Source organism: Giraffa tippelskirchi, chromosome 12 (assembly GCF_054371585.1).
Source record: "Giraffa tippelskirchi isolate mGirTip1 chromosome 12, T2T-mGirTip1v1.2.pri, whole genome shotgun sequence".
In the NCBI taxonomy this organism is placed as follows: Eukaryota; Metazoa; Chordata; class Mammalia; order Artiodactyla; family Giraffidae; genus Giraffa; species Giraffa tippelskirchi.
Genome location: NC_137286.1, coordinates 148,102,718 through 148,124,394, shown reverse-complemented (window position 1 = coordinate 148,124,394; position 21,677 = coordinate 148,102,718). Strand labels below are relative to the sequence as shown.

General features: G+C 59.5%; 1 protein-coding gene and 1 long non-coding RNA gene across 7 annotated transcripts in view; one reads left to right on the top strand and one right to left on the bottom strand.

The window, feature by feature from the left end:
* Nucleotides 1-733: 733 nt before the first annotated feature.
* COL4A2 (collagen type IV alpha 2 chain) overlaps nucleotides 734-21,677 on the bottom strand; it is a 154,248-nt gene continuing 133,304 nt past the window's right edge. For 4 of the 5 annotated variants that reach the window (XM_081551896.1, XM_081551899.1, XM_081551897.1 and 1 more), the window contains 20 exons: nucleotides 20,363-20,584; nucleotides 18,615-18,776; nucleotides 17,807-17,977; nucleotides 16,979-17,122; nucleotides 15,656-15,778; nucleotides 15,263-15,444; nucleotides 14,514-14,577; nucleotides 14,258-14,332; nucleotides 12,402-12,509; nucleotides 11,697-11,804; nucleotides 10,707-10,778; nucleotides 9,184-9,309; nucleotides 7,334-7,450; nucleotides 6,507-6,668; nucleotides 6,293-6,391; nucleotides 5,964-6,110; nucleotides 5,705-5,821; nucleotides 4,370-4,561; nucleotides 3,761-4,047; nucleotides 734-1,755 (listed from right to left, as the gene is read on the bottom strand). In XM_081551896.1, coding sequence (XP_081408022.1) covers nucleotides 1,498-1,755; nucleotides 3,761-4,047; nucleotides 4,370-4,561; nucleotides 5,705-5,821; nucleotides 5,964-6,110; nucleotides 6,293-6,391; nucleotides 6,507-6,668; nucleotides 7,334-7,450; nucleotides 9,184-9,309; nucleotides 10,707-10,778; nucleotides 11,697-11,804; nucleotides 12,402-12,509; nucleotides 14,258-14,332; nucleotides 14,514-14,577; nucleotides 15,263-15,444; nucleotides 15,656-15,778; nucleotides 16,979-17,122; nucleotides 17,807-17,977; nucleotides 18,615-18,776; nucleotides 20,363-20,584 — 2,936 coding nt within the window. In that variant the 3' untranslated portion in view covers nucleotides 734-1,497. Of the gene's footprint in view, nucleotides 1,756-3,760; nucleotides 4,130-4,332; nucleotides 4,562-5,704; nucleotides 5,822-5,963; nucleotides 6,111-6,292; nucleotides 6,392-6,506; nucleotides 6,669-7,333; nucleotides 7,451-9,183; nucleotides 9,310-10,706; nucleotides 10,779-11,696; nucleotides 11,805-12,401; nucleotides 12,510-14,257; nucleotides 14,333-14,513; nucleotides 14,578-15,262; nucleotides 15,445-15,655; nucleotides 15,779-16,978; nucleotides 17,123-17,806; nucleotides 17,978-18,614; nucleotides 18,777-20,362; nucleotides 20,585-21,677 lie in introns of all 5 variants that reach the window. The other variant, XR_014071813.1, reaches the window with a different exon arrangement.
* LOC145530472 (uncharacterized) lies at nucleotides 14,514-21,294 on the top strand. Of its 2 annotated transcripts, none has more exons than XR_014071816.1 (4): nucleotides 14,514-14,623; nucleotides 16,064-16,136; nucleotides 16,218-16,384; nucleotides 18,980-21,294. It is a non-coding gene; the product is annotated as an uncharacterized LOC145530472 (long non-coding RNA). The 2 variants fall into 2 exon arrangements; XR_014071815.1 differs by having other exon boundaries at nucleotides 14,589-14,623; nucleotides 16,015-16,136.

Below are 21,677 nucleotides of genomic sequence, written 5' to 3'. Positions count from 1 at the left end.
CAGAGCCCGCTCAGCACCCCTGAACCTGTGACCCAGCCTGGCCCCTGGGGGCAAGAGCTGGAGGCGGAAAATGTGCCTTGCCCGTGCCTGGGGGACCGCCCGTGGTCCTTGTGTGGCCTTCTTCAGCATGGGCGGCTGGGTGGTAGGACCGAGCCCTGAGCCCTGTAGTGAGGCAGCCTCCCGGGCATCCTCACTTGACCCTCGGGCACACAGTCCTTGGCTCAGGCGGCGCCAGGGAAGGCAGGCCAGCCCGGGGCTGATCGCGTTCAAGTAACATCATCACGTGGAATGCTCACTTTGTGACTGTACAAATTGTTCTCAGAGAAGGTCTAATGTGAGACTGAGTTCTGAAGGGTAAAAATAAACTCTGCGAGCTGCATGCCCAGGGGTCAGCCAGGTTCCGGGGAAACTGAAGCCAGAAATGTGTCTTGGAGATTTGATTTATGGGATTTGATTTGGGACGTTATGCCGGGGCGGATTGAATGACTTTGGAAGTGTGTTTAGAGGTACCTCCCTCCTAATCCCCGTGAGTGCAGGTGGGAGTCTTTTCTGTAAACATCACCACATTGTAAACACAAATACAGTTCCCTGAGAAGCCAATGACGATACCGCAGGCTTTGGGTCAGTCTGAGGAAACCTGGAAAAAACAACAGCGCGGTGCGGAGCTGGGCCGGGATGCAGGGTTCGGGGTTCACCGCCTTACGAACTTGAGAAAATCAGGCAGGCAAAAAAGTGGGGTATAAAAATGTTGAAAAGTAACTTTTATTCTGGGCTGGTTACAGAGGAGGCCGTAGTCAGAGGGGTGCAGTTCAGCGCACAGGACGGGGGTTGGATCTCCAGGCCAGCCCGGGGCGGCGGGGGCGTCTCTGCCGGCCTCACGGAGTCTGCCGTCTCTGGAAGGAGGTGGTGGGGAGCGTGACGGCCGGGGCGCTGACAGCAGCAGCTTTTCAGACAGAAGGAGGTGCAGTCGGCCCTCCTGGGGGACGAGGAGCCTTCATGTCACCGGCACGTTTGAGAGGACGGTGGTCATCCTGGGGGCTCAGGGAGCCGGGCCTGGGCCCACCCCCGGGAGCCCACGGGCTGAGCTGCCTCATCCGTCCACACCCCCTTAGGTGAGTTCAGAAAATGGGTTAACAGCGGTGGCTGGGAGCGCGGTGAGTACACGGGTGCGTAGTAGGACATCAGCGATGCCGAGCGCGGAGCAGTCAGGGACGGCCTGAGCGGGAGGTGAACGGCCTCCTGTACTGGGGGGACAGGGTGTCCTGCAGACCTGGGGGGAGCAGGCAGCGCCTGCGGGGGACAAGGGCCTGTCTGGTCCAAGTGCTGGTGCTGAATTCCTTTGGTAACCTTTTTCTCTTTTTGGTTTGATTTTTAAAGAAAAAAAAATGCAGTCAATTTAGGGGTCGGCGTCTGAGGTAATAAGTTAAGAATAAGCACCAAAGTGGTGCCGGACTGCACGCGGCCTGGGGAACGGGCGTGTCCGGCGGGCGTGTCCGCTCACAGGTTCTTCATGCACACCTGGCAGCGGCTGATGTGCGTGCGGATGAGGCCGGCCTTGAGCGTGTCGGCCGAGGGCGTGCCCTGGAAGCTCTGCTCGGGGATGGTGGTCAGCCAGAAGCTGTACTTGTTGGCGTAGTAGTGGCAGGTGCCACGGGCCCCGTTGCACTCGATGAACGGCGTGGCGCGGAAGTCCTCCAGGCAGCTGCCCGGCGACACCAGAGACTGGCCGCCCCCCTCGTCGCCGGCGGCCGTGTGCTGCGCGGAGGGAAAGGGCGGAAGAGATGCCCACAAGTTAGCTTGTTTTATTTTTCCCCCAAGGAAAAATAAAACAAGGTCCTACTGTAGAGCACAGGGAACTTTGGACAATATTCTGTGATAAACCATCGTGGAAAATAACGTGTGAAAAAGAATGTGTATGTATGTATGTGTGATTGATGCTTTCCAACTGTGGCGCTGGAGAAGACTCTTAAGAGCCCCTTGGACTGCAAGGAGATCCAACCAGTCCGTCCTAAAGGAGATCAACCCTGAATATTCATTGGAAGGACTGATGCTGAAGCTGAAGCTCCAATCCTTTGGCCACCTGATGTGAAGAGCCTACACGTGGGAAAAGACCCTGATGCTGGGAAAGATTGAGGGCAGGAGGAGAAGGGGAGGACAGAGGATGAGATGGTTGGATGGCATCACTGACTCCATGGACTCGAGTTTGAGCAAGCTCCAGGGGTTGGTGATGGACAGGGAGGCCTGGCACGCTGCAGTCAAGGGGTCACAAAGCACTGGACAGGACTGAGCGACTGAACAACAACATATGTACGTGTAACTGAATCACTTCGCCGTATGGTGGAAATTAAGACAAGGTAAGCTGACTATACGTCAATAAAATAAGTTAAAGATAAAATCAATATGGGAGTCAGAACCTGAGACTCTTAAAATTAATCACCAGGGAATTCCCTGCTGGTCCAGTGTTAGGACTCTGTGCTCTCACTGCCGAGGGCCCGGCTTCCATCGCTGGTTGGGGAGCTGGGATCCCACAAGCCGTGTGGTGGGGCCAAAAAACAATTAAGCTCCAAAGAAAGTGCCCCTCTCCTCCTCCTTTACTCACGTGCATGAAGAGGGAGTATGCGTGCTTTAAATTATTATTACTATTCCTAGCCATGCCGGGCTAGGCTGGAGGAGGAGGTTAATGAGGATAATGGGTGCGTGCTAAGTCGCTTCAGTTGTGCAGTCGTGACCCCATGGACTGAAGGCTGCCAGGCTCCTCTGTCCATGGGATTCTCCAGGCCAGAATACTGGAGTGGGCTGCCATTTCTTCCTCCACGTTGTCTTCCCGACCAGGGATTGAACTGGCGTCTCTTCCGTCTCCTGCAGGTAGCGCCAGTGTGCTTGTCCCTTCTCCTCTGACATGGCTCAAGATGTCATGCTCGTAAGAAAGAGCAGGGCTGTCTGACCTTCAGGATACAGTGCAAGCATTCCCATGACAAAGAAGATGCTCCTTTTTCATTTCACAATGAGGGTTAAAACATAGGAGGGTCCAGCACTTCCTCCTCTGTGACTCGGGGGCAGACGGGGCTGCTCTTCTGTCCCCAGGGCCCCCGACAGGAGGAGCCTCCTTAAGGTAGAACATTACCTGTCCCTGCACAGAACCGAGTGATCCTGTTGCTTCAAATTACTGCAGCAGTAATCCCTTAAAAGTGTTGAAAAAATCAATGCTTGTTTTATCTTTTCCTTCCTTTCCTAGATTCCAGGGTTTTTTTCCTATTGTTTTGACAAGATTAGCAAACATTGTATAATTAATATATATATATATATGTATTATTGACATAGTTTATGAAATATTGAACATGTTGGGTATCCTGTCAATACAATGGGAGTTACAACAGTCATAGTAAATATAAATGCAACACAAGACCCACTCTCCCCTCTGGACTTCCCTTTCTCCCTGTGATAGTGAAGTAAACAGGAAAATTGTAAGGAATGCTGTCATGATAGCCAAATCGTCCTCATTAAGGTTGTGAAAAGGCCTGGTGGCAAACTACTGTGTCCCACCTGGATGGGGGCAGCCCCAGGCCAAACATGGCTTGATTAGCAAAGTGCAGGCTGCATTCCAGCTCCCACGCATTCCCTGGGCCAGGTGCCTTTGTGCAGTGCCCAACCTGAACAACCTCCCAGATCAGTCTTAAAACGGCCACAAGGCAGATGGGGAAAGGACCTCGATTTCCACCTGGGTCTGTGCTCCGAGTCACAGCAGGTGCACAGCACGTACCATGAGGAAGGAGTATCCGATCCACAGGCTGCGCCACCCAGCCGGGCAGTGGGGGATGGAGACATCCTGGCTGTGGACTGCGATGGCGACGGCCGGGGCCTCGCACACGGAGCAGCGGCTGATGTAGGGCCGGATGTCCTCCTCGGCCACGGGCATCATGGGCAGCGGGGCGGTGGTGGACAGCCAGTAGGACTTGTCGTTGCGGCTGGCGTAGTAGCAGACGTCGCCGGGGTTGCAGTACAGGAAGGGCATGGTGCTGAACCGCGCCAGGCAGGAGCCCGCCAGCCCTGCAGGGGGAGACGGCTGAGTGTGTGTGGGGGAGGGGCCCCGGGTGCCCGGCCTGCTCAGGGCCCGGCCACGCCCCGGCCACTGGAGGAGCTCAGCGTGCACGAGGCAGAGCTGGGGGCAACCTCTGGCTCTCCCATCCCTTGGGGGCCTCCACTGGCGCTTCCGCCCTGCCCTTACAGAGGGCCTTGCACACAGGGCAGTGCTTGCGTCCTGACCCCAGATTTGGAGCATCTAGGTGCCTCCTGAGGACTCAGGAAGTGACTGTGGCTGCTGGGTCCTGCTACCCCCGGTGGGGCTGGCCGGCTAGCGGGCGGTACCTACCCAGATCCTGGTTGTGGGCCTTCTCCTGGCCCTCGAAGTAGAGCAGACTGTACCCGCTCCAGAGCTTGTTCATGCCCACGGGGCACATGGGCTCCTTGTCGGTCTGGCTGTGCTTCACCAGGAGGTACCCGATGCTGATGCTTCGGCCGGGCATGCCGGGCAGGCCAGGGCTCCCGGGGCGGCCAGGCTCCCCTGGGCGAGAACAGAGAGGCCGCCTTGCAGCTGCCGTGCAGACCGCAGCCCATGTGCTGGCCGTGTGCACGGTGACACTCACGTCCCCAAGGCTGGGGTCAGTGGCTCTGCCCTTGGGGACCGACAGCCTCCTGGAGAGGACTTGCCCCCACTCAGCACCCCCTCCCTGTTCAGGAACGTGGAGTGGCTATCGTGAAGGGGCTGGACGGGGGGGCGTGGACTCAGAGGCCCCATGAGTGGACCCCTGGGCACCTCCTTCCGAGTGGGAATGGCAGCATCTGTCAGTGTGCAGGGCCCAGGGGCACTGCAGTCCAGCCCTGCCCGCCTCCTCTATGCCAGGCTGCAGGGCTTCCTGCTGGACCTTCGGGGAGCGGCCATTCCCGAGGTTAGAAATCCGACTCCCCCCATGTCCACCCAGGGCCCCAATTCCGCCCCTGACACCGCAGAACGGCTGACCCGCCCCCGACAGGTGACCCTGTCTCTCTCTCAGGGTGTCCCCTTGCCCCGACGCCCCTCCCCAGCCCTCACCGTGCGTGTCTCAGAGGGTGTCTCCCCCGCGCGTCCCAGGCTCTCCTGCTCGTGGGGCGTGATGTGGACATTTGCTCTGGGTGTGACCACGCAGCCTGTCTCTACTGCACCCAACACGCACATCGCCGGCTCAGACTGAGTGCCGGTGGATTACAACAACTCCCAGGACTTTTTTTTTTGCATGAATGGCTATTGCTTCTGGCCTATCCTATCCTGCATACATGCAGGAAATTTTTAGAAGTCAATGTTAAAAGACTTCACAGCAGTGCCTATAGTGTGATCAGTCACTTGTAGTTCATTGTCCTCAGCTTTCGAGAGCTCAGGAATCCTGTCTCTTGGAACATGTCACTCGCTTCCTTCTCTGAGCCAACTTTTGATGTCTCAGGGGAAGGAATGAGGCCAGCCTGTGCTGGGGACCTCGTGCTGGATGTTCGGCCAGGGGCAGGGGTCACGGGGTGGGCACTGATGACCAGGAGCCGGACTCAGGGGTGGCCCCTCGGCGCTGCTCATCTTGGCACTCGTCCGACCCCCCGACCTCCGCAGTCCATCTGTCAGCCCCACGGCGGAGCTGAGGCACCTCCCCGCCCCGTGCCCTTTTGGTCGCCCATCGCTCACCTTGGTAGCCCACCGGTCCCTGCAGCCCCACGGGCCCCTGGTCTCCACGGAATCCGGGAATGGCCGACACGCCGCCTCGTCCCTGGGGCCCGGCCTTGCCCGGTGCCCCGCGGAAACCTGCAGGGCCACGGGGACAGGGGTGAGTGCCGTGGGCAGGGCGGCGCGGCCAGTGCTCACGAGCAGGGGACAGGCGGAAACAGAGCAGGCAGGCAGGGACTCCCCACAGCCCCCGCCCAGCGCCCCCCGGCCGGGCTCCCACCTGGTTCTCCGGGGGGGCCCTGGGGCCCCATTTCCCCCTGAGCCCCTGGGGGGCCTCTCCTGCCCTGCGGACCCGCTGGGCCCCGCTCGACCGCGATCCTCTGGGGGATTCCTGCGATGCCTGGAGCCCCCATGGGGCCGGGGGCACCTGGAAGGGAGAGGAAAGGCCAGGTGAGGCGTGAGAACCGCTGCTCTGACCGCGGCGTGGGCGTGGGCCCCTCTCCAGCCTCCCAGAGCCGCCTCGCTCTCAGAGACGGCCCTTCCAGCACCCCTGCCCCCCCACACCCTGGCGCGACACGGTGACCTCCGAGGCGCCCCCCCGAGACTCACCCGGGAGTCCTCGGTCTCCTTTGGGTCCCTTGGGGCCTCGGTCGCCCACGCTCCCGGTGGGGCCTACGTTGCCCATGAATCCTGGCTCCCCTCTAGGCCCTTCAGGACAAGCAGGGCGTTGAGGAGACGCGGGGCGGCTGCGGGGGTGTCTCCGGCCATCTCTGACCAGAGTCCCCGAGAGAAGCCCACCCTCCTCCCGGTACACCCTTGTTACCTTTTTCTCCCGGGAGCCCGAACACGCCAGGCTGGCCCTGGGGCCCGGGGTCCCCGACCCATCCTTTGGTCCCAGGGTTTCCAGGGGTTCCTGGGCTCCCCTCATCGCCTTTGCTTCCGGGAAGAGCTGCAGGCCCGGGTGGCCCCGGGGGCCCTCGATAACCTGCCGGCGTCAGTCGGGAGAGAGGCGAGTGTACCCGGGAGGAAGGCGTGGATGCAAAGTCACCCCTGGGGGATGGGCTTTGGCAAGTGTGTAACCCTGGGCGGCTAGCTTTGCTTTTCATTGTGCTAAAATATGCTAACATAAATCTACCATTTTAACCACCTTGGAGTGCGCCATGCAGAGGCCGGGGGTCCGTTCACACCATCCTTCCCTGGACGCGCTCACGCACCCATCCTCCAGCTGACACTCTGTCCCCACTGAACCCCCTCCTCCCCATGCCCCAGCCCTGGCCCCCGGCATCCACATTCTGACTCTATGACTTGATTCCTCTCTGCTCAGTCATGTCTGACTCTGCGACCCCATGGACTGTAGCCCGCCAGGCTCCTCCATCCATGGGATTCCCTAGGCAAGAATACTGGAGTGGGTTGCCTTTTCCTGCTCCAGGAATCTTCCCGACCCAGGCATCCAACTTGCATCTTCACATTGACAGGCGGGTTCCTTACCGCTGCTTCACTTGGGAAAGCCCATTGATTCCTCCCGGGCCCTCCTGCAGTGGAGTCAGCGCTGTCTTTCCTGTCTGACCTGCCTCCCTCAGAATCATGTCCCCAGGGGGGAATCAGAGGTGTCCCAGAGATTCCAGCCCATAGGCTGTGAGCCCCGCTCACCTTCCAGGCCGAATATCCCGGGCGCGCCGACGTCCCCCGGTAACCCAGAGATGTTGGAAGGAGGGGTGATGCCTGGAAAGCCCTGAAGGCCGGGGCTCCCGATCGGACCTCGCTCCCCTGGGAGGGACACGGAAGTTGGTCAGCGCCAGCGCCCAGCTCTCCATCCTGGGCTACCCCTCTCCGTGTCCTCGCCCGTCCAGGAGCAGAGCCGCCGAGGAGAGGTGTCCACACGCCCGCCAGCCCCCTCCTGCTGCCCGCGGGGCCCGTGGCCCTGCCTCTGCTGCGAGGCTGCCCCCTCTGGCACGCCTCTTGCTCAGCGGCCAGCTGCTGGGGCCACCTGAGGGGGACCCCCTGGCCCCACCCTGCGGGCATCGGCTGAGAGCAGCCCTGGGGCCCAGCGAGCACCCGTGTTGGGAGGACCCAAGGGGGGCGGCGCGGCCGCTCCAGTCCTCCCTGAGCCGCCCCCAGGATCCAGCGTCCTGGGCGGGTCCATCCTCCTGGCCACAGCAGCTGAACTGGCATCTCACCTCCTCACTGGGGTTTGCTGGTGGCCCCAGGCAGCCCCGCGGGGCTCCTGGACAAGCAGGAGTGGGGCGTTGAGTCCCACTCAGGGTGTCAACAGGCTCCCCTAACGTCTGCCTAGGGCCGCCTTTTCTGCCTTTCTGTGCTGTTTGAGGGCAGCCTGGCTGTTTCGATCGGCCCCCAGACTTCACACTGAAGTGTGGTCCAGAGTTTCAGGAAGACCAAGACGTGCCTCCCGGAGGAAACCCTGTGTGACGGGACCGTCCCGGGGCTGGGCCACGGGGTGGGTGTCCCGGGGCTGGGCTACAGGGCGGGTGTCCCGTGCTGCTGGATGCGGCCTGGACCCCAGCCCTGAGCGGGGCCGCGTGAGCCATGGTGCAGCCCCTCTGGCTGGCCCACCTCCTCCTCCTGCCTTCAGATCAAGGCTGGGGCTCGGGTACCAGGGGATTCTGGGGTTTCTGCTTACTGCAGGGGGAGTGGAGGTGACAGACCCGGGGGGAGAATCAGATGATGGGGTCTGCGGGATACCCGCCCCCTATCCATTGGAGGTCGGGGTCGCTGGCCTCCTCAGGGCCTGCCTTCCCCTTTGAGGGGCTGATGGTTCTGGTTTCAGGGGTAATTCTGACCTGAGCATCAGCGCTCAGACCCAGGTCTTGGAGGCCCAGGATAGGTGACCCGTCGGGTCCAGCACCCCTGCCGGCTCCACAGGCAGCGCCTGGCTCAAGGCCGCCTTGGAGGAAACGCTGGGCTGAGCTGGGGGGGTGGGGGGGCCCAGGTGTCAGAAAACAAAGCCCGCTGGCGACACCGCAGGGCTGGGGGCCCCCTGCTCTGAGATGCTGGGGGTAGTCGAGTCCACACGCCCCCTCTCAGTTTAGGTCCAGCCTATTGGCTGGCGGCCGGGCTGGGCCAGGGGGGTGGGCTGATTCTCAGCAGCTGAGACCACCTCTCCCTGGTCTGTTCCTGCCACGCTCCAGGCCGGCACACGGGCAGAGCTCAGGGGCTGCAACCCCTTCGCTCACTCATTCATCTCTCCAGGGCTCCTGTGCACATGTGATGGGCAGAGCCCTGTACCTGGTGCTCTGCGGGCAGCATGGGGATGCAGTGGGATCTTCTCCTTCGTCCAAGGCGGGGCAGTCAGCAGTTAACCCCGATGGAACAAGACTGGGATGGAGTGTATCAACAGTGGAACACCAGTGGGAGGTTTGCAACAGGGAACTCTCCCCAGAGAAGTCAGCACCCGGCCTGCTCCGAAAGCTCATCTCTCAGACTCGCAGGCACCACGGTTGGTTCTGGGGGTGCAGATGGTGATACTGGGGTGCGGGCCTCACCTGGGACTCCACGCTCGCCTTTCTGTCCCGGGGCTCCCGTGGGGCCTGGAAGGGTGTTGGCCTCTCCTGGGTCACCCCTGTCCCCGGCAGGACCTGGGAATCCGGGGTTCCCGTGGACGTCCGCACCTGGGGCCGGGCGAACAAATGACGTCAGTGTCTTGGACCAGGCAGAGTCCGTTCTCACGAGAGGAAGAGGGAGACTCGGAAACAAGAGCAGCACACGGCAGTGTGGAGACCTCAGCGTCCTAGCGGCCTCGGTGCCCCCGAGCCCGAGACTCAGAAGGGACCCTGGGGATTGAAGCCGAACCCTTCACTTTATAGGGGGGATCTCCGAGGCCCCTCAGAAAAGGCTCGGATCCCGAGAGGCAGATGGTCCTGAGCTGGGACCTGCCCAGGGCTCCAGGCTCCTGGCTGGGGCTCCGGATGCTACGTCCGAGGCTTAAAAGGGGAGCACGGTTTAAAACCTGCTCTGCTCACACATCAGGAACTCCAAGCAGTGGGTGGCAGGAAAGAGCGACATAACTTGGGCATTTAAACTGGAATTGAAACCTTAATTGAAGGGTGAGTGTGTGAATTTATATACAATGACACCCAAATTTACCAGACAGATGAACTCTTGATTATATAAAACAGCTATAAAGAGAATAATCTAAAAGCAGTGGTTAGAACTATGCATGATTTGTTTTTCTTCTGTTAGAGTGTATTTTTTAAAACTTTTCTCCACTCAACATAAGTAATTTTTATAATCTGAAAAGAAAACAATAAAAGTTAAAAAAATATATGAATCGCATAGTTTACAAATATTACTAGTCCAGTGAATACATTTTAAAAATGAAGTGATGACCGAGCATTACGATTTAAGATGAAAGGAACTAAATTTAAAATAAAGAAATGTCTGGGAAGTGGTCGAGAGTTTTGCACATCCTAGCGTAAAAAGGAAACTTAAAGCAAAAAGGGGATTTCATTCCCTTTGAGGAACAGAGCCACACGCGATGGTACTCGGAGGTCACAGAAGCAGGGGGTCGTGCAAACCTCACACTGTCACTGGCTTTCAGAGACGATGGACTGTGTGTCTCCTTCAGGCAGCCTCCGCCCGCCCCCTGTACACCAACCACCGCTGTGAGTGGAACTGTCTTTTCCGAACCCAAACCCACGTGTTGATTCCTAAGGCCCCATGTGGTGGGATCTGGTGGAGGGCCTTGGGGAGGGGACTGGGGTTAGAGGAAGCCCCCCGGGTGGGCTCCAGAGAGCTCGTCTCCACTGCGTCAGGACAGAGAGAAGCCAAGAACACAGTCCTCGCCTGGACCCCCTGTGCTGGCACCCCCACCCCCGACCTCCAGGCTCAGAGCTGTGAGGGGCCCCTGCCTCTGTTTAAGCCCCCTGGTCTGTGGAGCAGCTGGCAGGACTGAGTCTTTGCGGCCTCGGGGACGGGCAGTCCAGCTCTCTGAGCCCCCCGCCACCGCAAGTCCCTGACGGCCCCCCAGGGGCCCCCCACGGCTGGGCGCGGCCTCGGGGCTCCCTACCTGGGGATCCCGGGAAGCCTTTGCTGCCTGGCAAGCCGTGTAATCCGCCGATGCCTCGGAGGCCGGGCAGACCTGTGAGGGAGCCTCAGGGTTAGTTTTCAGGAGAGCAGAGAGAGACCCCCCCACAGCCAGACGCTTCGGTTTGCTGTGGGACGGTCGTCCGCCCAGCGTGTTCAGTGTTGGTCGCTCAGTCGTGTCTGACTCTGCAACCCCGTGGACTTGTAGCCCACCAGGCTCCCCCGTCCATGGGATTCTCCAGGGAGGAATCCTGGAGTGGGCTGCCATGCCCTTCTCCAGGGGATCTTCCCCACCCAGGGATGGAACCTGGGTCTCCCGCACTGCAGGCAGATTCTTCACCATCTGAGCCCCCAGAGAAGCCCCCGGTCTGTTCAAAGGCAGGACAATCAGGAAGCAGTTCAGCAAATACTGGGACATGTCAGTCAGTCACTCCCACGTCGCCCAAGAGAAACATTAACTTAAAAACTGTCTTCCTGGAATCTTTTCACAGACTCCTCACAGCCCAGGGGGGACTGGGCATGCTGCGGGGGTTTCTTCCCGACACGCGGGTCACTGCGTGTGAAAGCTGTGTGCTAGGAACCCGCAGCCTGGCACCACGTCTACCCCCCCTGGATTTCTGGAGATCAGCCCCTCTAAAGTTGACGCGGGACCCAGGCGACAGCTCCTCTTGTGATGGGGGCAGTGAATGTGGGGCTGGGGTGCGGCCCCTGACCTGGACATGCGAGCGGCCGAGGGCATGTCCCCTGAGCAGGGCCAACCAGGTCAAGCCGTGGAGCCCCCAGGCCCTTCAAGGGCTGCACGGGACCCGGCTCCGGGGGGACCCTCGCCGCTGTCCCCACGCCGGCACTGCCCGGGTGCTGACTGAGGGTCGCCCTGAGGTCTCCCGGCAGGCTTGTGCTCATCCTTCTGGGGAGGCAACGCCTCTCTGCAGGCTGGCGCTGCGTCGTGTCTAGGAAGGGGGGCTTGTCTTACCTGGTAAGCCTGAGCTCCCCGGCCAGCCGGAGTCTCCTTTGGTGCCAGGCGCTCCAACCCGTCCCGGGTCTCCCTGAGGCCCCTGGAGCCCTGTGAGTCCTGGAAAGCCTGGGGGACAGACACATCCTTCAGGGGGCACGCAGGCACCCCGAGGCCTCCTGGCCTCCAGCTAAGGGGCTGTGTGGGTAAGGACCAGCGTCCCCTCCACGTGGCCTTGGTGGTGTGAGCCCAGCATGGCCAACAGAGGAGCTTGTGTGCGCATATTCTCATTCCCTGGTCCACACGGGAGCCTGGGGAGAGCCCAGAGACCCTTCGAGCGTCAGCCTCTCTGCGGTCACAAATGCCGGGCAACAGCGAGCACAATAGGAGCAAGAAAAAGCACAAAAGGAATTCACTCTTTTAACTCGGGACCTCTGACAAATTCTACAACTCAGACGCCAAAAGGGGGCCGTCACAGGAACTGTCTGAGCACTTATGGAGAGACAGACGGCGGCCACGCAGACACAGCCGTCAGTCCCGCGCGTCCCCCACAGCCGGGCTGTGTGGATGTAGCGAGGGACATGCGGGGGGAAGCTCTTGGCTGTGACTGCAGGGGACAGGCGGACAGGCAGAACTGGCTGGCCTTGTTCTGGGCCCTCGGAGACTGCGGGCTCAGCCGCACCATTCAGCCCGGTCCGGGAGGGTGGTGTGACCACCAGACCTTACCTGCTTGCCCTTTAAATCCAGGAGGGCCCTGGACTCCGGCCAGGCCGGTGATCCCCGGAAAGCCGACATCACCCTCAGTTCCTTTCTCTCCAAAAAATCCCTTTAGACCTGTAACCACAGACGTGCTGCTTGGAATGATCAAACCACAGCTGTCGTGCAGTTGGGGCTCAAGGTGTGTGGAGTTCAGGGGTGCCTGGTAAAGGCTTGTGGGGTTCAGGGGTGAGGGTAAAGGCTCTGGGATTCAGGGGTGCAGGTAAAGGCTCGTGAGGTTCAGGGGTGAGGGTAAAGGCTCGTGGGATTCAGGGGTGCAGGTAAAGGCTCTGGGATTCAGGGGTGCAGGTAAAGGCTCGTGAGGTTCAGGGGTGAGGGTAAAGGCTCGTGGAGTTCAGGGGTGCGGGTAAAGGCTCGTGGGGTTTAGGAGTGCGAGTTAAGGCTTGTGGGGTCAGGGGTGCGGGTAAAGACTTGTGGAATCGTGGGTGCGGGTAAAGGCTTGTAGGGTCAGGCATGCGGGTTAAGGCTCGAGGGGTCAGAAGTGCGGGTAAAGGCTCGTGGGGTCAGAGGTGCGGGTAAAGGTTCGTGGAGTTCAGGGGTGCGGGTAAAGGTTTTTGGGGTTCAGGGGTGCGGGTAAAGGCTTGTGGGGTTCAGGGGTGCAGGTTAAGGCTTGTGGGCTCAGGGGTGCAGGTAAAAGCTTGTGGGGTCAGGGGTATGGGTAAAGGCTCATGGGGTTCAGGGGTATGGGCAAAGGTTCGTGGGGTTCAGGGGTGTGTGTTAAGGCTTGTGGAATCAGGGGTAGATCCCTCATCTGAGCGGCGGATCCCTCATCTGAGTGGCAGATCCCTCATCTGAGTGCTTGCTGATGCGTGCGGTGCTGGGGAATTTGGCGAGTTAGTCAAACAGGAGATGTTTGAGCCTCTCAGGTCTGGATCATGCCTGGAATCTGCCCTTTAAATGAACTCCTTGGACAGAGCTGCTCATTGGCAGACTTAGATTCTGGGCCACACATTTTGGTGTTTCTGGGATGCTGATAAATTATTTCGGATGCCAGATCCAGCCAGCCTGAGGCATCCCGTGTCTGGGATGAGCCATCGAAAGACCAAAAGATGGATCCACAGGAGCCCAGAGGAGCTCGCAGGTGAGGCTACCTGGCCTTAAGTGTCACTTGGGATCTGACCCCAGCTAGACTGAACACCCCTTCCCATCCTGAAGCTCATTCTCATTAAAGAACCGGCTCTGCCCCCTCTTCATTGGTCAATCACGTGTACAGACTCCTCCACCCCGAGCATTCCTGGAGCACTTGGCCGGGGGAGGGGTGTCTCCTGAGATAGAAACCCAGGAAGGAGCATCTAGTCCAAGTCCCTTGGGATGTGACCACCAGCAGGAATTCTGACCTCGAACTTCAGCGATGGTCACAGAAGGGGCGCGGCACCCCCTGACGTCCACAGGCTGGGGGGGGTGCCTTCCTTGTTGTCTTACTCAGGAGAGGGGTTCTGACTCCCACTTCCTTTTCCTCTAGACCCTTCACTGCTTGCAGGGGCTCTGGGCATTGCACCATCTGCTTTGTCCCTCATCATCCCAGGAGCCCAGGCTCCCGCGGCACATTTTAGAGGCTGCAGCTGCTCCCAACGCTGAGTGCTGCTTCTCCCCGTCCTCCCTTTCAGGGAGATATAGGCTTCCTGACGTCCTCGCGCTCAATGTAATACAAAACCCCACTCTTCCTTGCATGTTGGGCTTGGAGACCTCAGACCCGCCCTACAACGTGGTCCAGGGGCTCACTAGGTAATGGCACGGTGCACAAGCCAGCTCCCGGGTGAGGAGGGGCAGGGGTGCAGAGGACGGGGATGCAGACGGCTTGGTACCTGGCACTCCGGCGGTGCCCCGTTCCCCCTTCAGGCCCGGGCTCCCGGGTAGGTCTATCGTGTCTCCAATGTCGCCTGTCAGGTGCAAAAAACGGCTGAGGTCAGGTCTCCTGCGCTTACTTTTGCAGCTTCTATGGTGCTCAGTCTGAATACGAATGATTTGCTTCTAAACCACTAAGGGCACCCGCACCCCGACGTTCCTGCGCTGCCAGGGTGCCCTGGATCGGAGGTGGCCCGTTCTCCCAGCAACACTCACCAAAGTCACCGGTGGGGCCGACCTGGCCGAAGAGGCCTGCTCTCCCGGGAGCGCCCTTGTCACCCTGGAGCAAAGTCAAACAGGAAACCATCTTACAGGCCATTCACGAGGTCTGCATTTTTGAAGGGTGGGCGTACCCAGCTGTTGTGCTAAAACCAGTTCTCAAGGGGTTTTTATGCCATCATTTTGTAGAAAAGTCAAGTTTTCCAGTGTAATATAGTATAGTCGATGGTCTGCATACTTGTTCTTACTAAACTCCTAAGTAGTGACAACAGCAGTTTTCTTTTTGGCCGCACCCTGCGCGGATGTGGGGTGTTGGTTCCCCGATCAGGGACCAAACTCGCATCCCCTGAAGAGCAAGGCGGAGTCTCCACCATGGCCCGTCAGGGAAGCCCCAACACTGGCAGTTTTATTGCAATTAATAATGTCAAGGACACAGTGACGGCGGTGGGGATAATCAGGACTGACTGCACCCTGCCCTCTGCCAGGCTGACCCGGGCAAATGTGTCGGATCCCATCTCAGGAGCCCATTGCAGCCCCAGAGCGGCCCTGCGAGGTGGGTCCCGTTATCTCCCCACATTTGAGATGGGAGGCGAAGAGAAGCTCAGAGATTTCCCCAGAGGCATTCAGCTCCTAAGTGAGATGTCAGCTTGGCTGGCTGATCCTCACTGGACCTGTCAGCCCTGTGCTGTGGACCACGGTGCTTGGGCCAGAGGTGGGAGAGGGGCTCCCAGGAGGTGTCCACTTACCCTACTGCCCGTGAAGCCTTGGAACCCCATGATTCCGGGGGAGCCGGGCACGCCGGGGAATCCCGGGGAGCCGGGCACGCCGGGGACTCCAGTGTCTCCTTTGACTCCTTTGATGTAGCCGGGTCTCCCAGGCAGCCCCGGGATTCCCGACAGCCCAGGGATGCCTGGCATTCCAGGAAGGCCTGCAGGAAGATGGGCGTGACGTTCTGGGGACCCTGCCCTGCTCCCCAGCCTCCGGGAACCACCCCAGCCCCTCGGGCAGACCTCAGGTGTCAGGAGGGCTGCAGAGCGTGGATGTGGGCACAGGGGCGCCCCTGCTGCGCCCTCAGACCGATCGGGGCTGGGCGGGCCGGGCACCCCAGGCCGCCAGCTCCGGGTCGGGCCGGACCTCACCTTTCAGGCCCAGGTACCCTTTCAGTCCCATGGGGCCTTCGTCTCCCTTCTCTCCTTTGATGTCTTTCATTCCCGGCTCGATGATGGGGGGCGGTCCTGGGGGCCCAGGGTCTCCTCGGCTGCCTGGGAGGGAACAGAATGCGGTCACCACCTTGACCTCTGAGGCAGGCGTTAGAACCCATGTCGGGAAGGCCGCTTGGCTGCGTTGGCCTTCCTGCCTTCCTTGCTGCAGAGCCCGGGTCCTGCTGGGCTGAGCCGTGGGTGGCACGGCTCCCCGAGACTGCGAGCTGGGGACCCAGGTGATGGGAAATGCCGTCCTCCCCACCATCGCTGACTTCAGAACATCTCCACCCCTCCAGAGAACTCCGCGCCCACAAGCGGTTCCCGCCTCTGTCTCCCCTCTCTCAGGAGCTGAAACCACTGACCCCCTTCCTGTCTCTGTGGATCGGCCTGTTCTGGACATTTCAACAGATGGAGGCAGGTAATATGCGGCCTAACACTGTCAAGCTTCATCCATGTTGTAGAATATGTCAGAGCCTAATTCTTTTTCTTTGCTGAATAGTATTCCTCCATATGGCTATACTATGTTTTCTTTATCTGAGACGGATGTCTGAGTTGTTCCTGTCTGGGGCTATTGTGGATCATTCTGCCATGAAATTCGTGCACGAGTCTCTGTGTGGACCTGTTTTCAGCTCACCTCCAGCAGTGTACACCCGAGAGATTTGCCAGGTAACTGTGTTTACCTTTCTAAGACCCCGCCAGCTTCTCTGCCCTGGCTGCGCAGGTGAGATTCCCCGCAGCGGGGTCTGAGGTTCCCGGCGTTGGCATCCCCGTCCACATTTGTTATTAACAATTCAGTATTTTTAGAGACGGTGATGACACTTTCGGAACAAGGGTGTCTGAACAAACGTCATGGAAACACAGCTTGTTGGGAACACTCTTCCTCAACAGGCGCCTCCCGCTGGGGTGGGGCCCGGGGCTTGGTTCAGGCTCCCTTCTGGGAGTCACCATCTCTCTGCATGGAGGGGATCTGTCCACCTGGACTGCTGTGTCCCTCTTTCATCAAAGGTGCTTCCTGCCCTTCAGAATATACACGGGGTGCATTTCTCAGGATGTTTTGGTTCTTAAAGCCAGGTCAGTTTTGTTCTCAAGTGTCCCTTGGCTAGGGGGCACTCCCTTATTACACAGCCAGTGTGCACGGACCAAGTTCCTGGAGCTAGCTTCTTCTGTAATGGTGTCTAGTGTTTGGGTTCCTGGGACGTTGTTCTGAGCAGTGTCGGCCCCCCTGAAAGTGAGTCTCAGTCTGGCTGAGAGGTGACATACCTTTCACACCCGGCTCACCAGCCAGGCCCTTCAGCCCTGGAATTCCAAAAAACCCTGCTTCTCCTTTGATTCCCGGGAGCCCGGGTCTGCCCTTGAGGCCGAGCATGCCTTCAAAGCCGTGCATCCCAGGGGAGCCCTTGGCCCCTACAGAGAGAACAAGAAAAGCCCTGGGTTAGGCACAGATGGTCGGCGCAGTGGCAGCCCCACTGTGACTTGTGTGAGGAGATGCTGAGACTCTCAACCTCAGTAAGGTTTCTCAGTAGGGTTTCTCAGCACTTCCTAAGGGGACCGTCTGCGCCGTGAGGGCACAGTCAGCCTGTGGGCCATCGGGGACCAGATGCAAGGCCAGTGCAAGTGGACAGATAAGAGGAGACTGGAGGTCCCTGCTCCATGGTCTTTCTACCAGGTTAGAAAGAGGTCCCGGGAGTCTGCGTGGTGTCAACACTGCAAAGGCTGGAGAACAGAGTCGGTGTCCCAGCCTCAGTCAAGGGCCAGGGGGCCCCATCTCACGCTTGAGCAGGGAGACGTAGGCTGGGGACCAAGCGCTTCGCTTTGGTTTGGGTTCTGCTCATCAGCCAGCCTCTGGACCTGAGTCCCGTCTCCCGGGGGCCTGTCCACCAGTCCCCCTCGCAGATAGTAAGGCCTGCCCCTCAGACAGCACCCCCTCCTCGTGGCAAGTTGACACACTGGGCACAGCGGTCACAGCCAGCCTGGGCAGCATCCGGAGTCCCCAGGGCCCAGAGCCGCCGGGGACTGCAAGCAGGCCCCCCACCCTGCGGGGCTGACCCCCCGCCCCCAGGCAGGTCCCTGGTCGAGCGGTGCAGTCACCTTTCAGTCCCGGGGCACCAGGCATTCCAGACACTCCTTTAAATCCAGGGCTTCCGGGGTGACCTCTGTCTCCCTGCTGCCCAGGGTCACCTCTGTCCCCAGAGTCGCCCTTCATGCCCACGGGTCCAGGGACGCCAGTGTTCCCCGGGTCCCCTCTGTCTCCAGGCAGACCTGTCAGGAGGGGGAGGGAAATAAGACAGGATGAACTGGCCGCACAGAGAGCATCTCCTCTCACGATACCTTGGAGACCTCGGTCCTAACAGCTTTTGGTTAGAAAAACGTCTGGGAAGGACGCTGGGAAGTGTGACCACAGAGGTGAGCGTCCAGGTGTGAGCGGTGCCTCCTCCTGTCTGGTGACATGCATGTCCTGAACTTGTTACGGGCTGGACTGTGTCCCTGCAGAACACAAGTGTCCCAGCCCCAGACCGCGGGATGTGACTGTATTCAGAGCTGGCCTTTAGAGAGGGGACTGAGGTTAATGAGACGAGGTCGCGAGGATGACCCTAAGCCAGTATGGCGGGTGTCCTTATAGAAAGGAGAGCTGAGGATGCGGGCAGGCAGCGGAGGTGTCCCTGTGAGGGCGTGGGGAGAAGCCGGCCATCCGCACACCATGGAGAGGGGCCTGGGAGGGACCAGCCCTGCTGCCACCGTGATCGTGGACTTCCAGCCTCTGGACTGCGGAAGGATGCACTCCTGTCCCCTGAGCCAAGCCGTGGGCGGCAATTTCAGAGCCCTGGCGGCTCTGCAGGGTGGGGTCCCCAGGGCACACCTGAGCCCCCCTCCACTAGATGGGAGCAGGGGTCCTTACCTCCAAAGCCGGGGGCACCCGGGGGCCCCAAGGGGCCCTCCCGACCAGGTGCTCCAGGGAAGCCGTGCTGTCCTGGCGGCCCTGGCAGTCCTGGCTGGCCCGAGAGTCCTGGGGAGCCCGGATGGCCCTTCTGGCCCGGCATCCCTGGCATGCCCTGGCTTCCTGCGGGAGAGGAGACGGGACCGTGAGGTCAGCCCTGCGCGGCTCACTGCAGGGGACAGCTCCCCCTCAGAGCTGTCCCGTAAGAACAGGCTTTCCGTGTGGAGGGAAGTCAGGAAAACACACAGAAGCATAAAGACAAGAGGGAAGTAGCTCACGCCCTCCCCCAGAGACAGTCACTTCCATCCTGGTTTATTTCCTTCCAGCCTTAGCTCCCGTGACTAGATGTACAAGAGGTATTTGCGGAACTGACATCTCCCTTCAAGTGCAGTTTTCATCTAGCTTTTTTTCACTTGATATTACATTTTGAGCATTTTGCCACATTTTAAAATGCTCTTGACAAGCACATTAAATGACTGTGGAACATCCTGGTCTGCCCACTGCTCCTGCCGGGGGTGGTCGAACAGATATGGAAATAGTTTCCCCCAACTGATGCTTTGGAAGTGAGAGCTTTTACCGAACAAAATCCTCTGCCTAAACCAGCAAATCATCAAGGTGATACTGAAGGTGGGAACCCTCCGCAGCCTAAGCTGCTTTCTGTGCTTTCACTCCGACTTTTTGAAGTCCATGGGAAACAACCACATTTAAAAAATCTACCATAGGCATCCTTCCGGGCAAAGAGCCCGGGCAAAGATTTTATACTTTGATTGCGGCAGGATGGGCGGGCACATACTCCTGAGGGTGGGGCATCCGTCTGCCCGTTGAGAATGCTCAGGGTCGCACGTGAAGGATGCCCACTGGTCTGGAGGCCGTTGCAGGGGGGACGTCACGGCCCACACCCCGGAGGCAGCTCCTGTCAGCCTGCGCTCGGATGCTGGGCTGATGACAGCACAGTTGATAACCTAACAGCTGATGCTTCTCTGATGGAGACCCCAAACGGCCTGGCGGTCACCCCACCCACTGCAGCAATACAAGCCCATGGAAGTCTGCGCTCTGGGCTCTCAGGGCCTGTTTTGCATAAACTGGACACGCAAAGCTTTGGGTACCTTGTTCACACACCAGTCAAGGGGCACCCTGCCGCTTTGCTGAATGTGCACTGGTGATGTGGTGAGCGTCACGTTTTCTAAACCCATCCCTTTTGCACCCACACCTTGAGCTGCATTCCAGACCATCTGTCTTCCTTGCAAGCCCTCTCTGAGCACGGCCCGCCCCTGGCTTCTTCACACCAACCGCATCCGCCCTGCAGCGGTGGGCCCCCACGCCGGTTCCTGCCACCTGGGACCAGTGTGAGCCCGTGGCTGGGGGAACCGGACTGCGCGGCTCGAGGTGAGTGGCAGGCGGGCGAAGCTTCACCTGCAGCTTCCCATTACTCCCATCTCCCTCCCCATCCACGGAGGAACTGTTTCCTCGAAACCGACCCCTGGCGCCAAAACGGCTGGGGACCCCTGCTGTACACAGCACGGTGATCACTGCTCTAGAACGTTCTGAAGGAGTGCCGGAACTCAAGAGGAGAAGCAGGACTGAGACCCATGGTTCTGCGTGCGGTCCTGGCTTCTCCCCGAGGTCCCAGGAGGGATTCTCGACCCCACGCCCGCCAGGAGCCTCAGAGCAGTGGCCCTGCACCCCTCTCCCCTGCCTCCGTGACTCACCCCTGAAGCCAGGCGGGCCTCTCTCTCCGGGAGGGCCCTTCAATCCGGGGCGACCAGGCAGTCCGGAGTCTCCCCGGGGCCCGGGCTGGGCCCCCAGGACTTCTCCAGGAAGGCCCCTGTCTCCTGGGGGTCCGACTGGCCCTGGGAGGCCGGAGGTGCCAGGGAGTCCATCCAGGCCGGGGGGGCCCACTGCACCTTTGGAGCCGCGGGGTCCCATGAACCCTGAAAGGAAACACAGGGCGTCCCCATAACCAGGGGTCAGCATCAGAAACAGACTGGAGACAGTGGGGTCTGCTGTGGGGGGTCGGCTCAAGCATCGGCCGCATCTCTGGTCTCAAACCCACACGGCTCCCAGGGGTGTCCTTCTGCCTCCCCGAGTCTGATCCCAGCCCTATGTGGTAGCTACGGTGGACCGGGGTGGGGGCGGCCGGGTCAGCGCCCCCTGGACTGAAGCCCTCGGCATTCGTGGGTCTGCGGTTGTGAACAGGGAGACCAGCGGGCCGGCCTGAATGAGGAACAGGCCTTTCACAAGCACCGTGACCTCCTCCAGTCCGATGAGGGCACATCTGACTCCCTGGCCAGTTCCTGCAGTTTAAGCCTGCTCAGCTGGGCGCACAAACTATGCTTCCTAAACCCTCCTCGTTTTCAAGGCAAGAAGGTATTAACATACTAGCGTCCTAACCATCCTATAGGTTGATGCTACGATGCCTTTATGGGAGACGAAGCTGCATCCGTGCTGGGGTGGGGTCACGTCTGCGGAAGAATGTGACATTTTCTCTTGAAGGCAAAATTCTTGTAGGTTTTGCCTCTTTGCTTTGTATTTACATTTCAAGTTGTACTTGTTCACCTACCAGTGTTCACAAAATCCTGTATTTGGGACGGATGCTTTTTCTATAATAAAACGCTATCACTTGTGAAAAAAGAAAAACAAATCAGCATCCTCTCAAAATGATTCACACGTCACTTCAGCACACGTGGTGTCACCAAAGGGACAGAGCTGTAACTTCGCAACGTCCCAGGTGGGTGGCAAAATGATACAGCCCGATCCCCCGGAGTGCTGGTGGAAACACTTCCCTTTACTTCTCTCCAAGGCCTTGATAAGAGACACAGGCCGCAGGCCTCCTAATTCTGCAAATCATGGGGCAACACCACGTGAACGGCAACGAGATCCACGTTTGCAATGGTCCCCGTGGCCTGGAACACTGACTCCAGGAAGAAGGTCTATCAGGGACTGACACTGAATTGTAAGTTTAGGATTAGACCAACTGGCTGAGTGCAGGACAGGGCAGGGGCACAAGTCAGCTGTTCTTTGCTG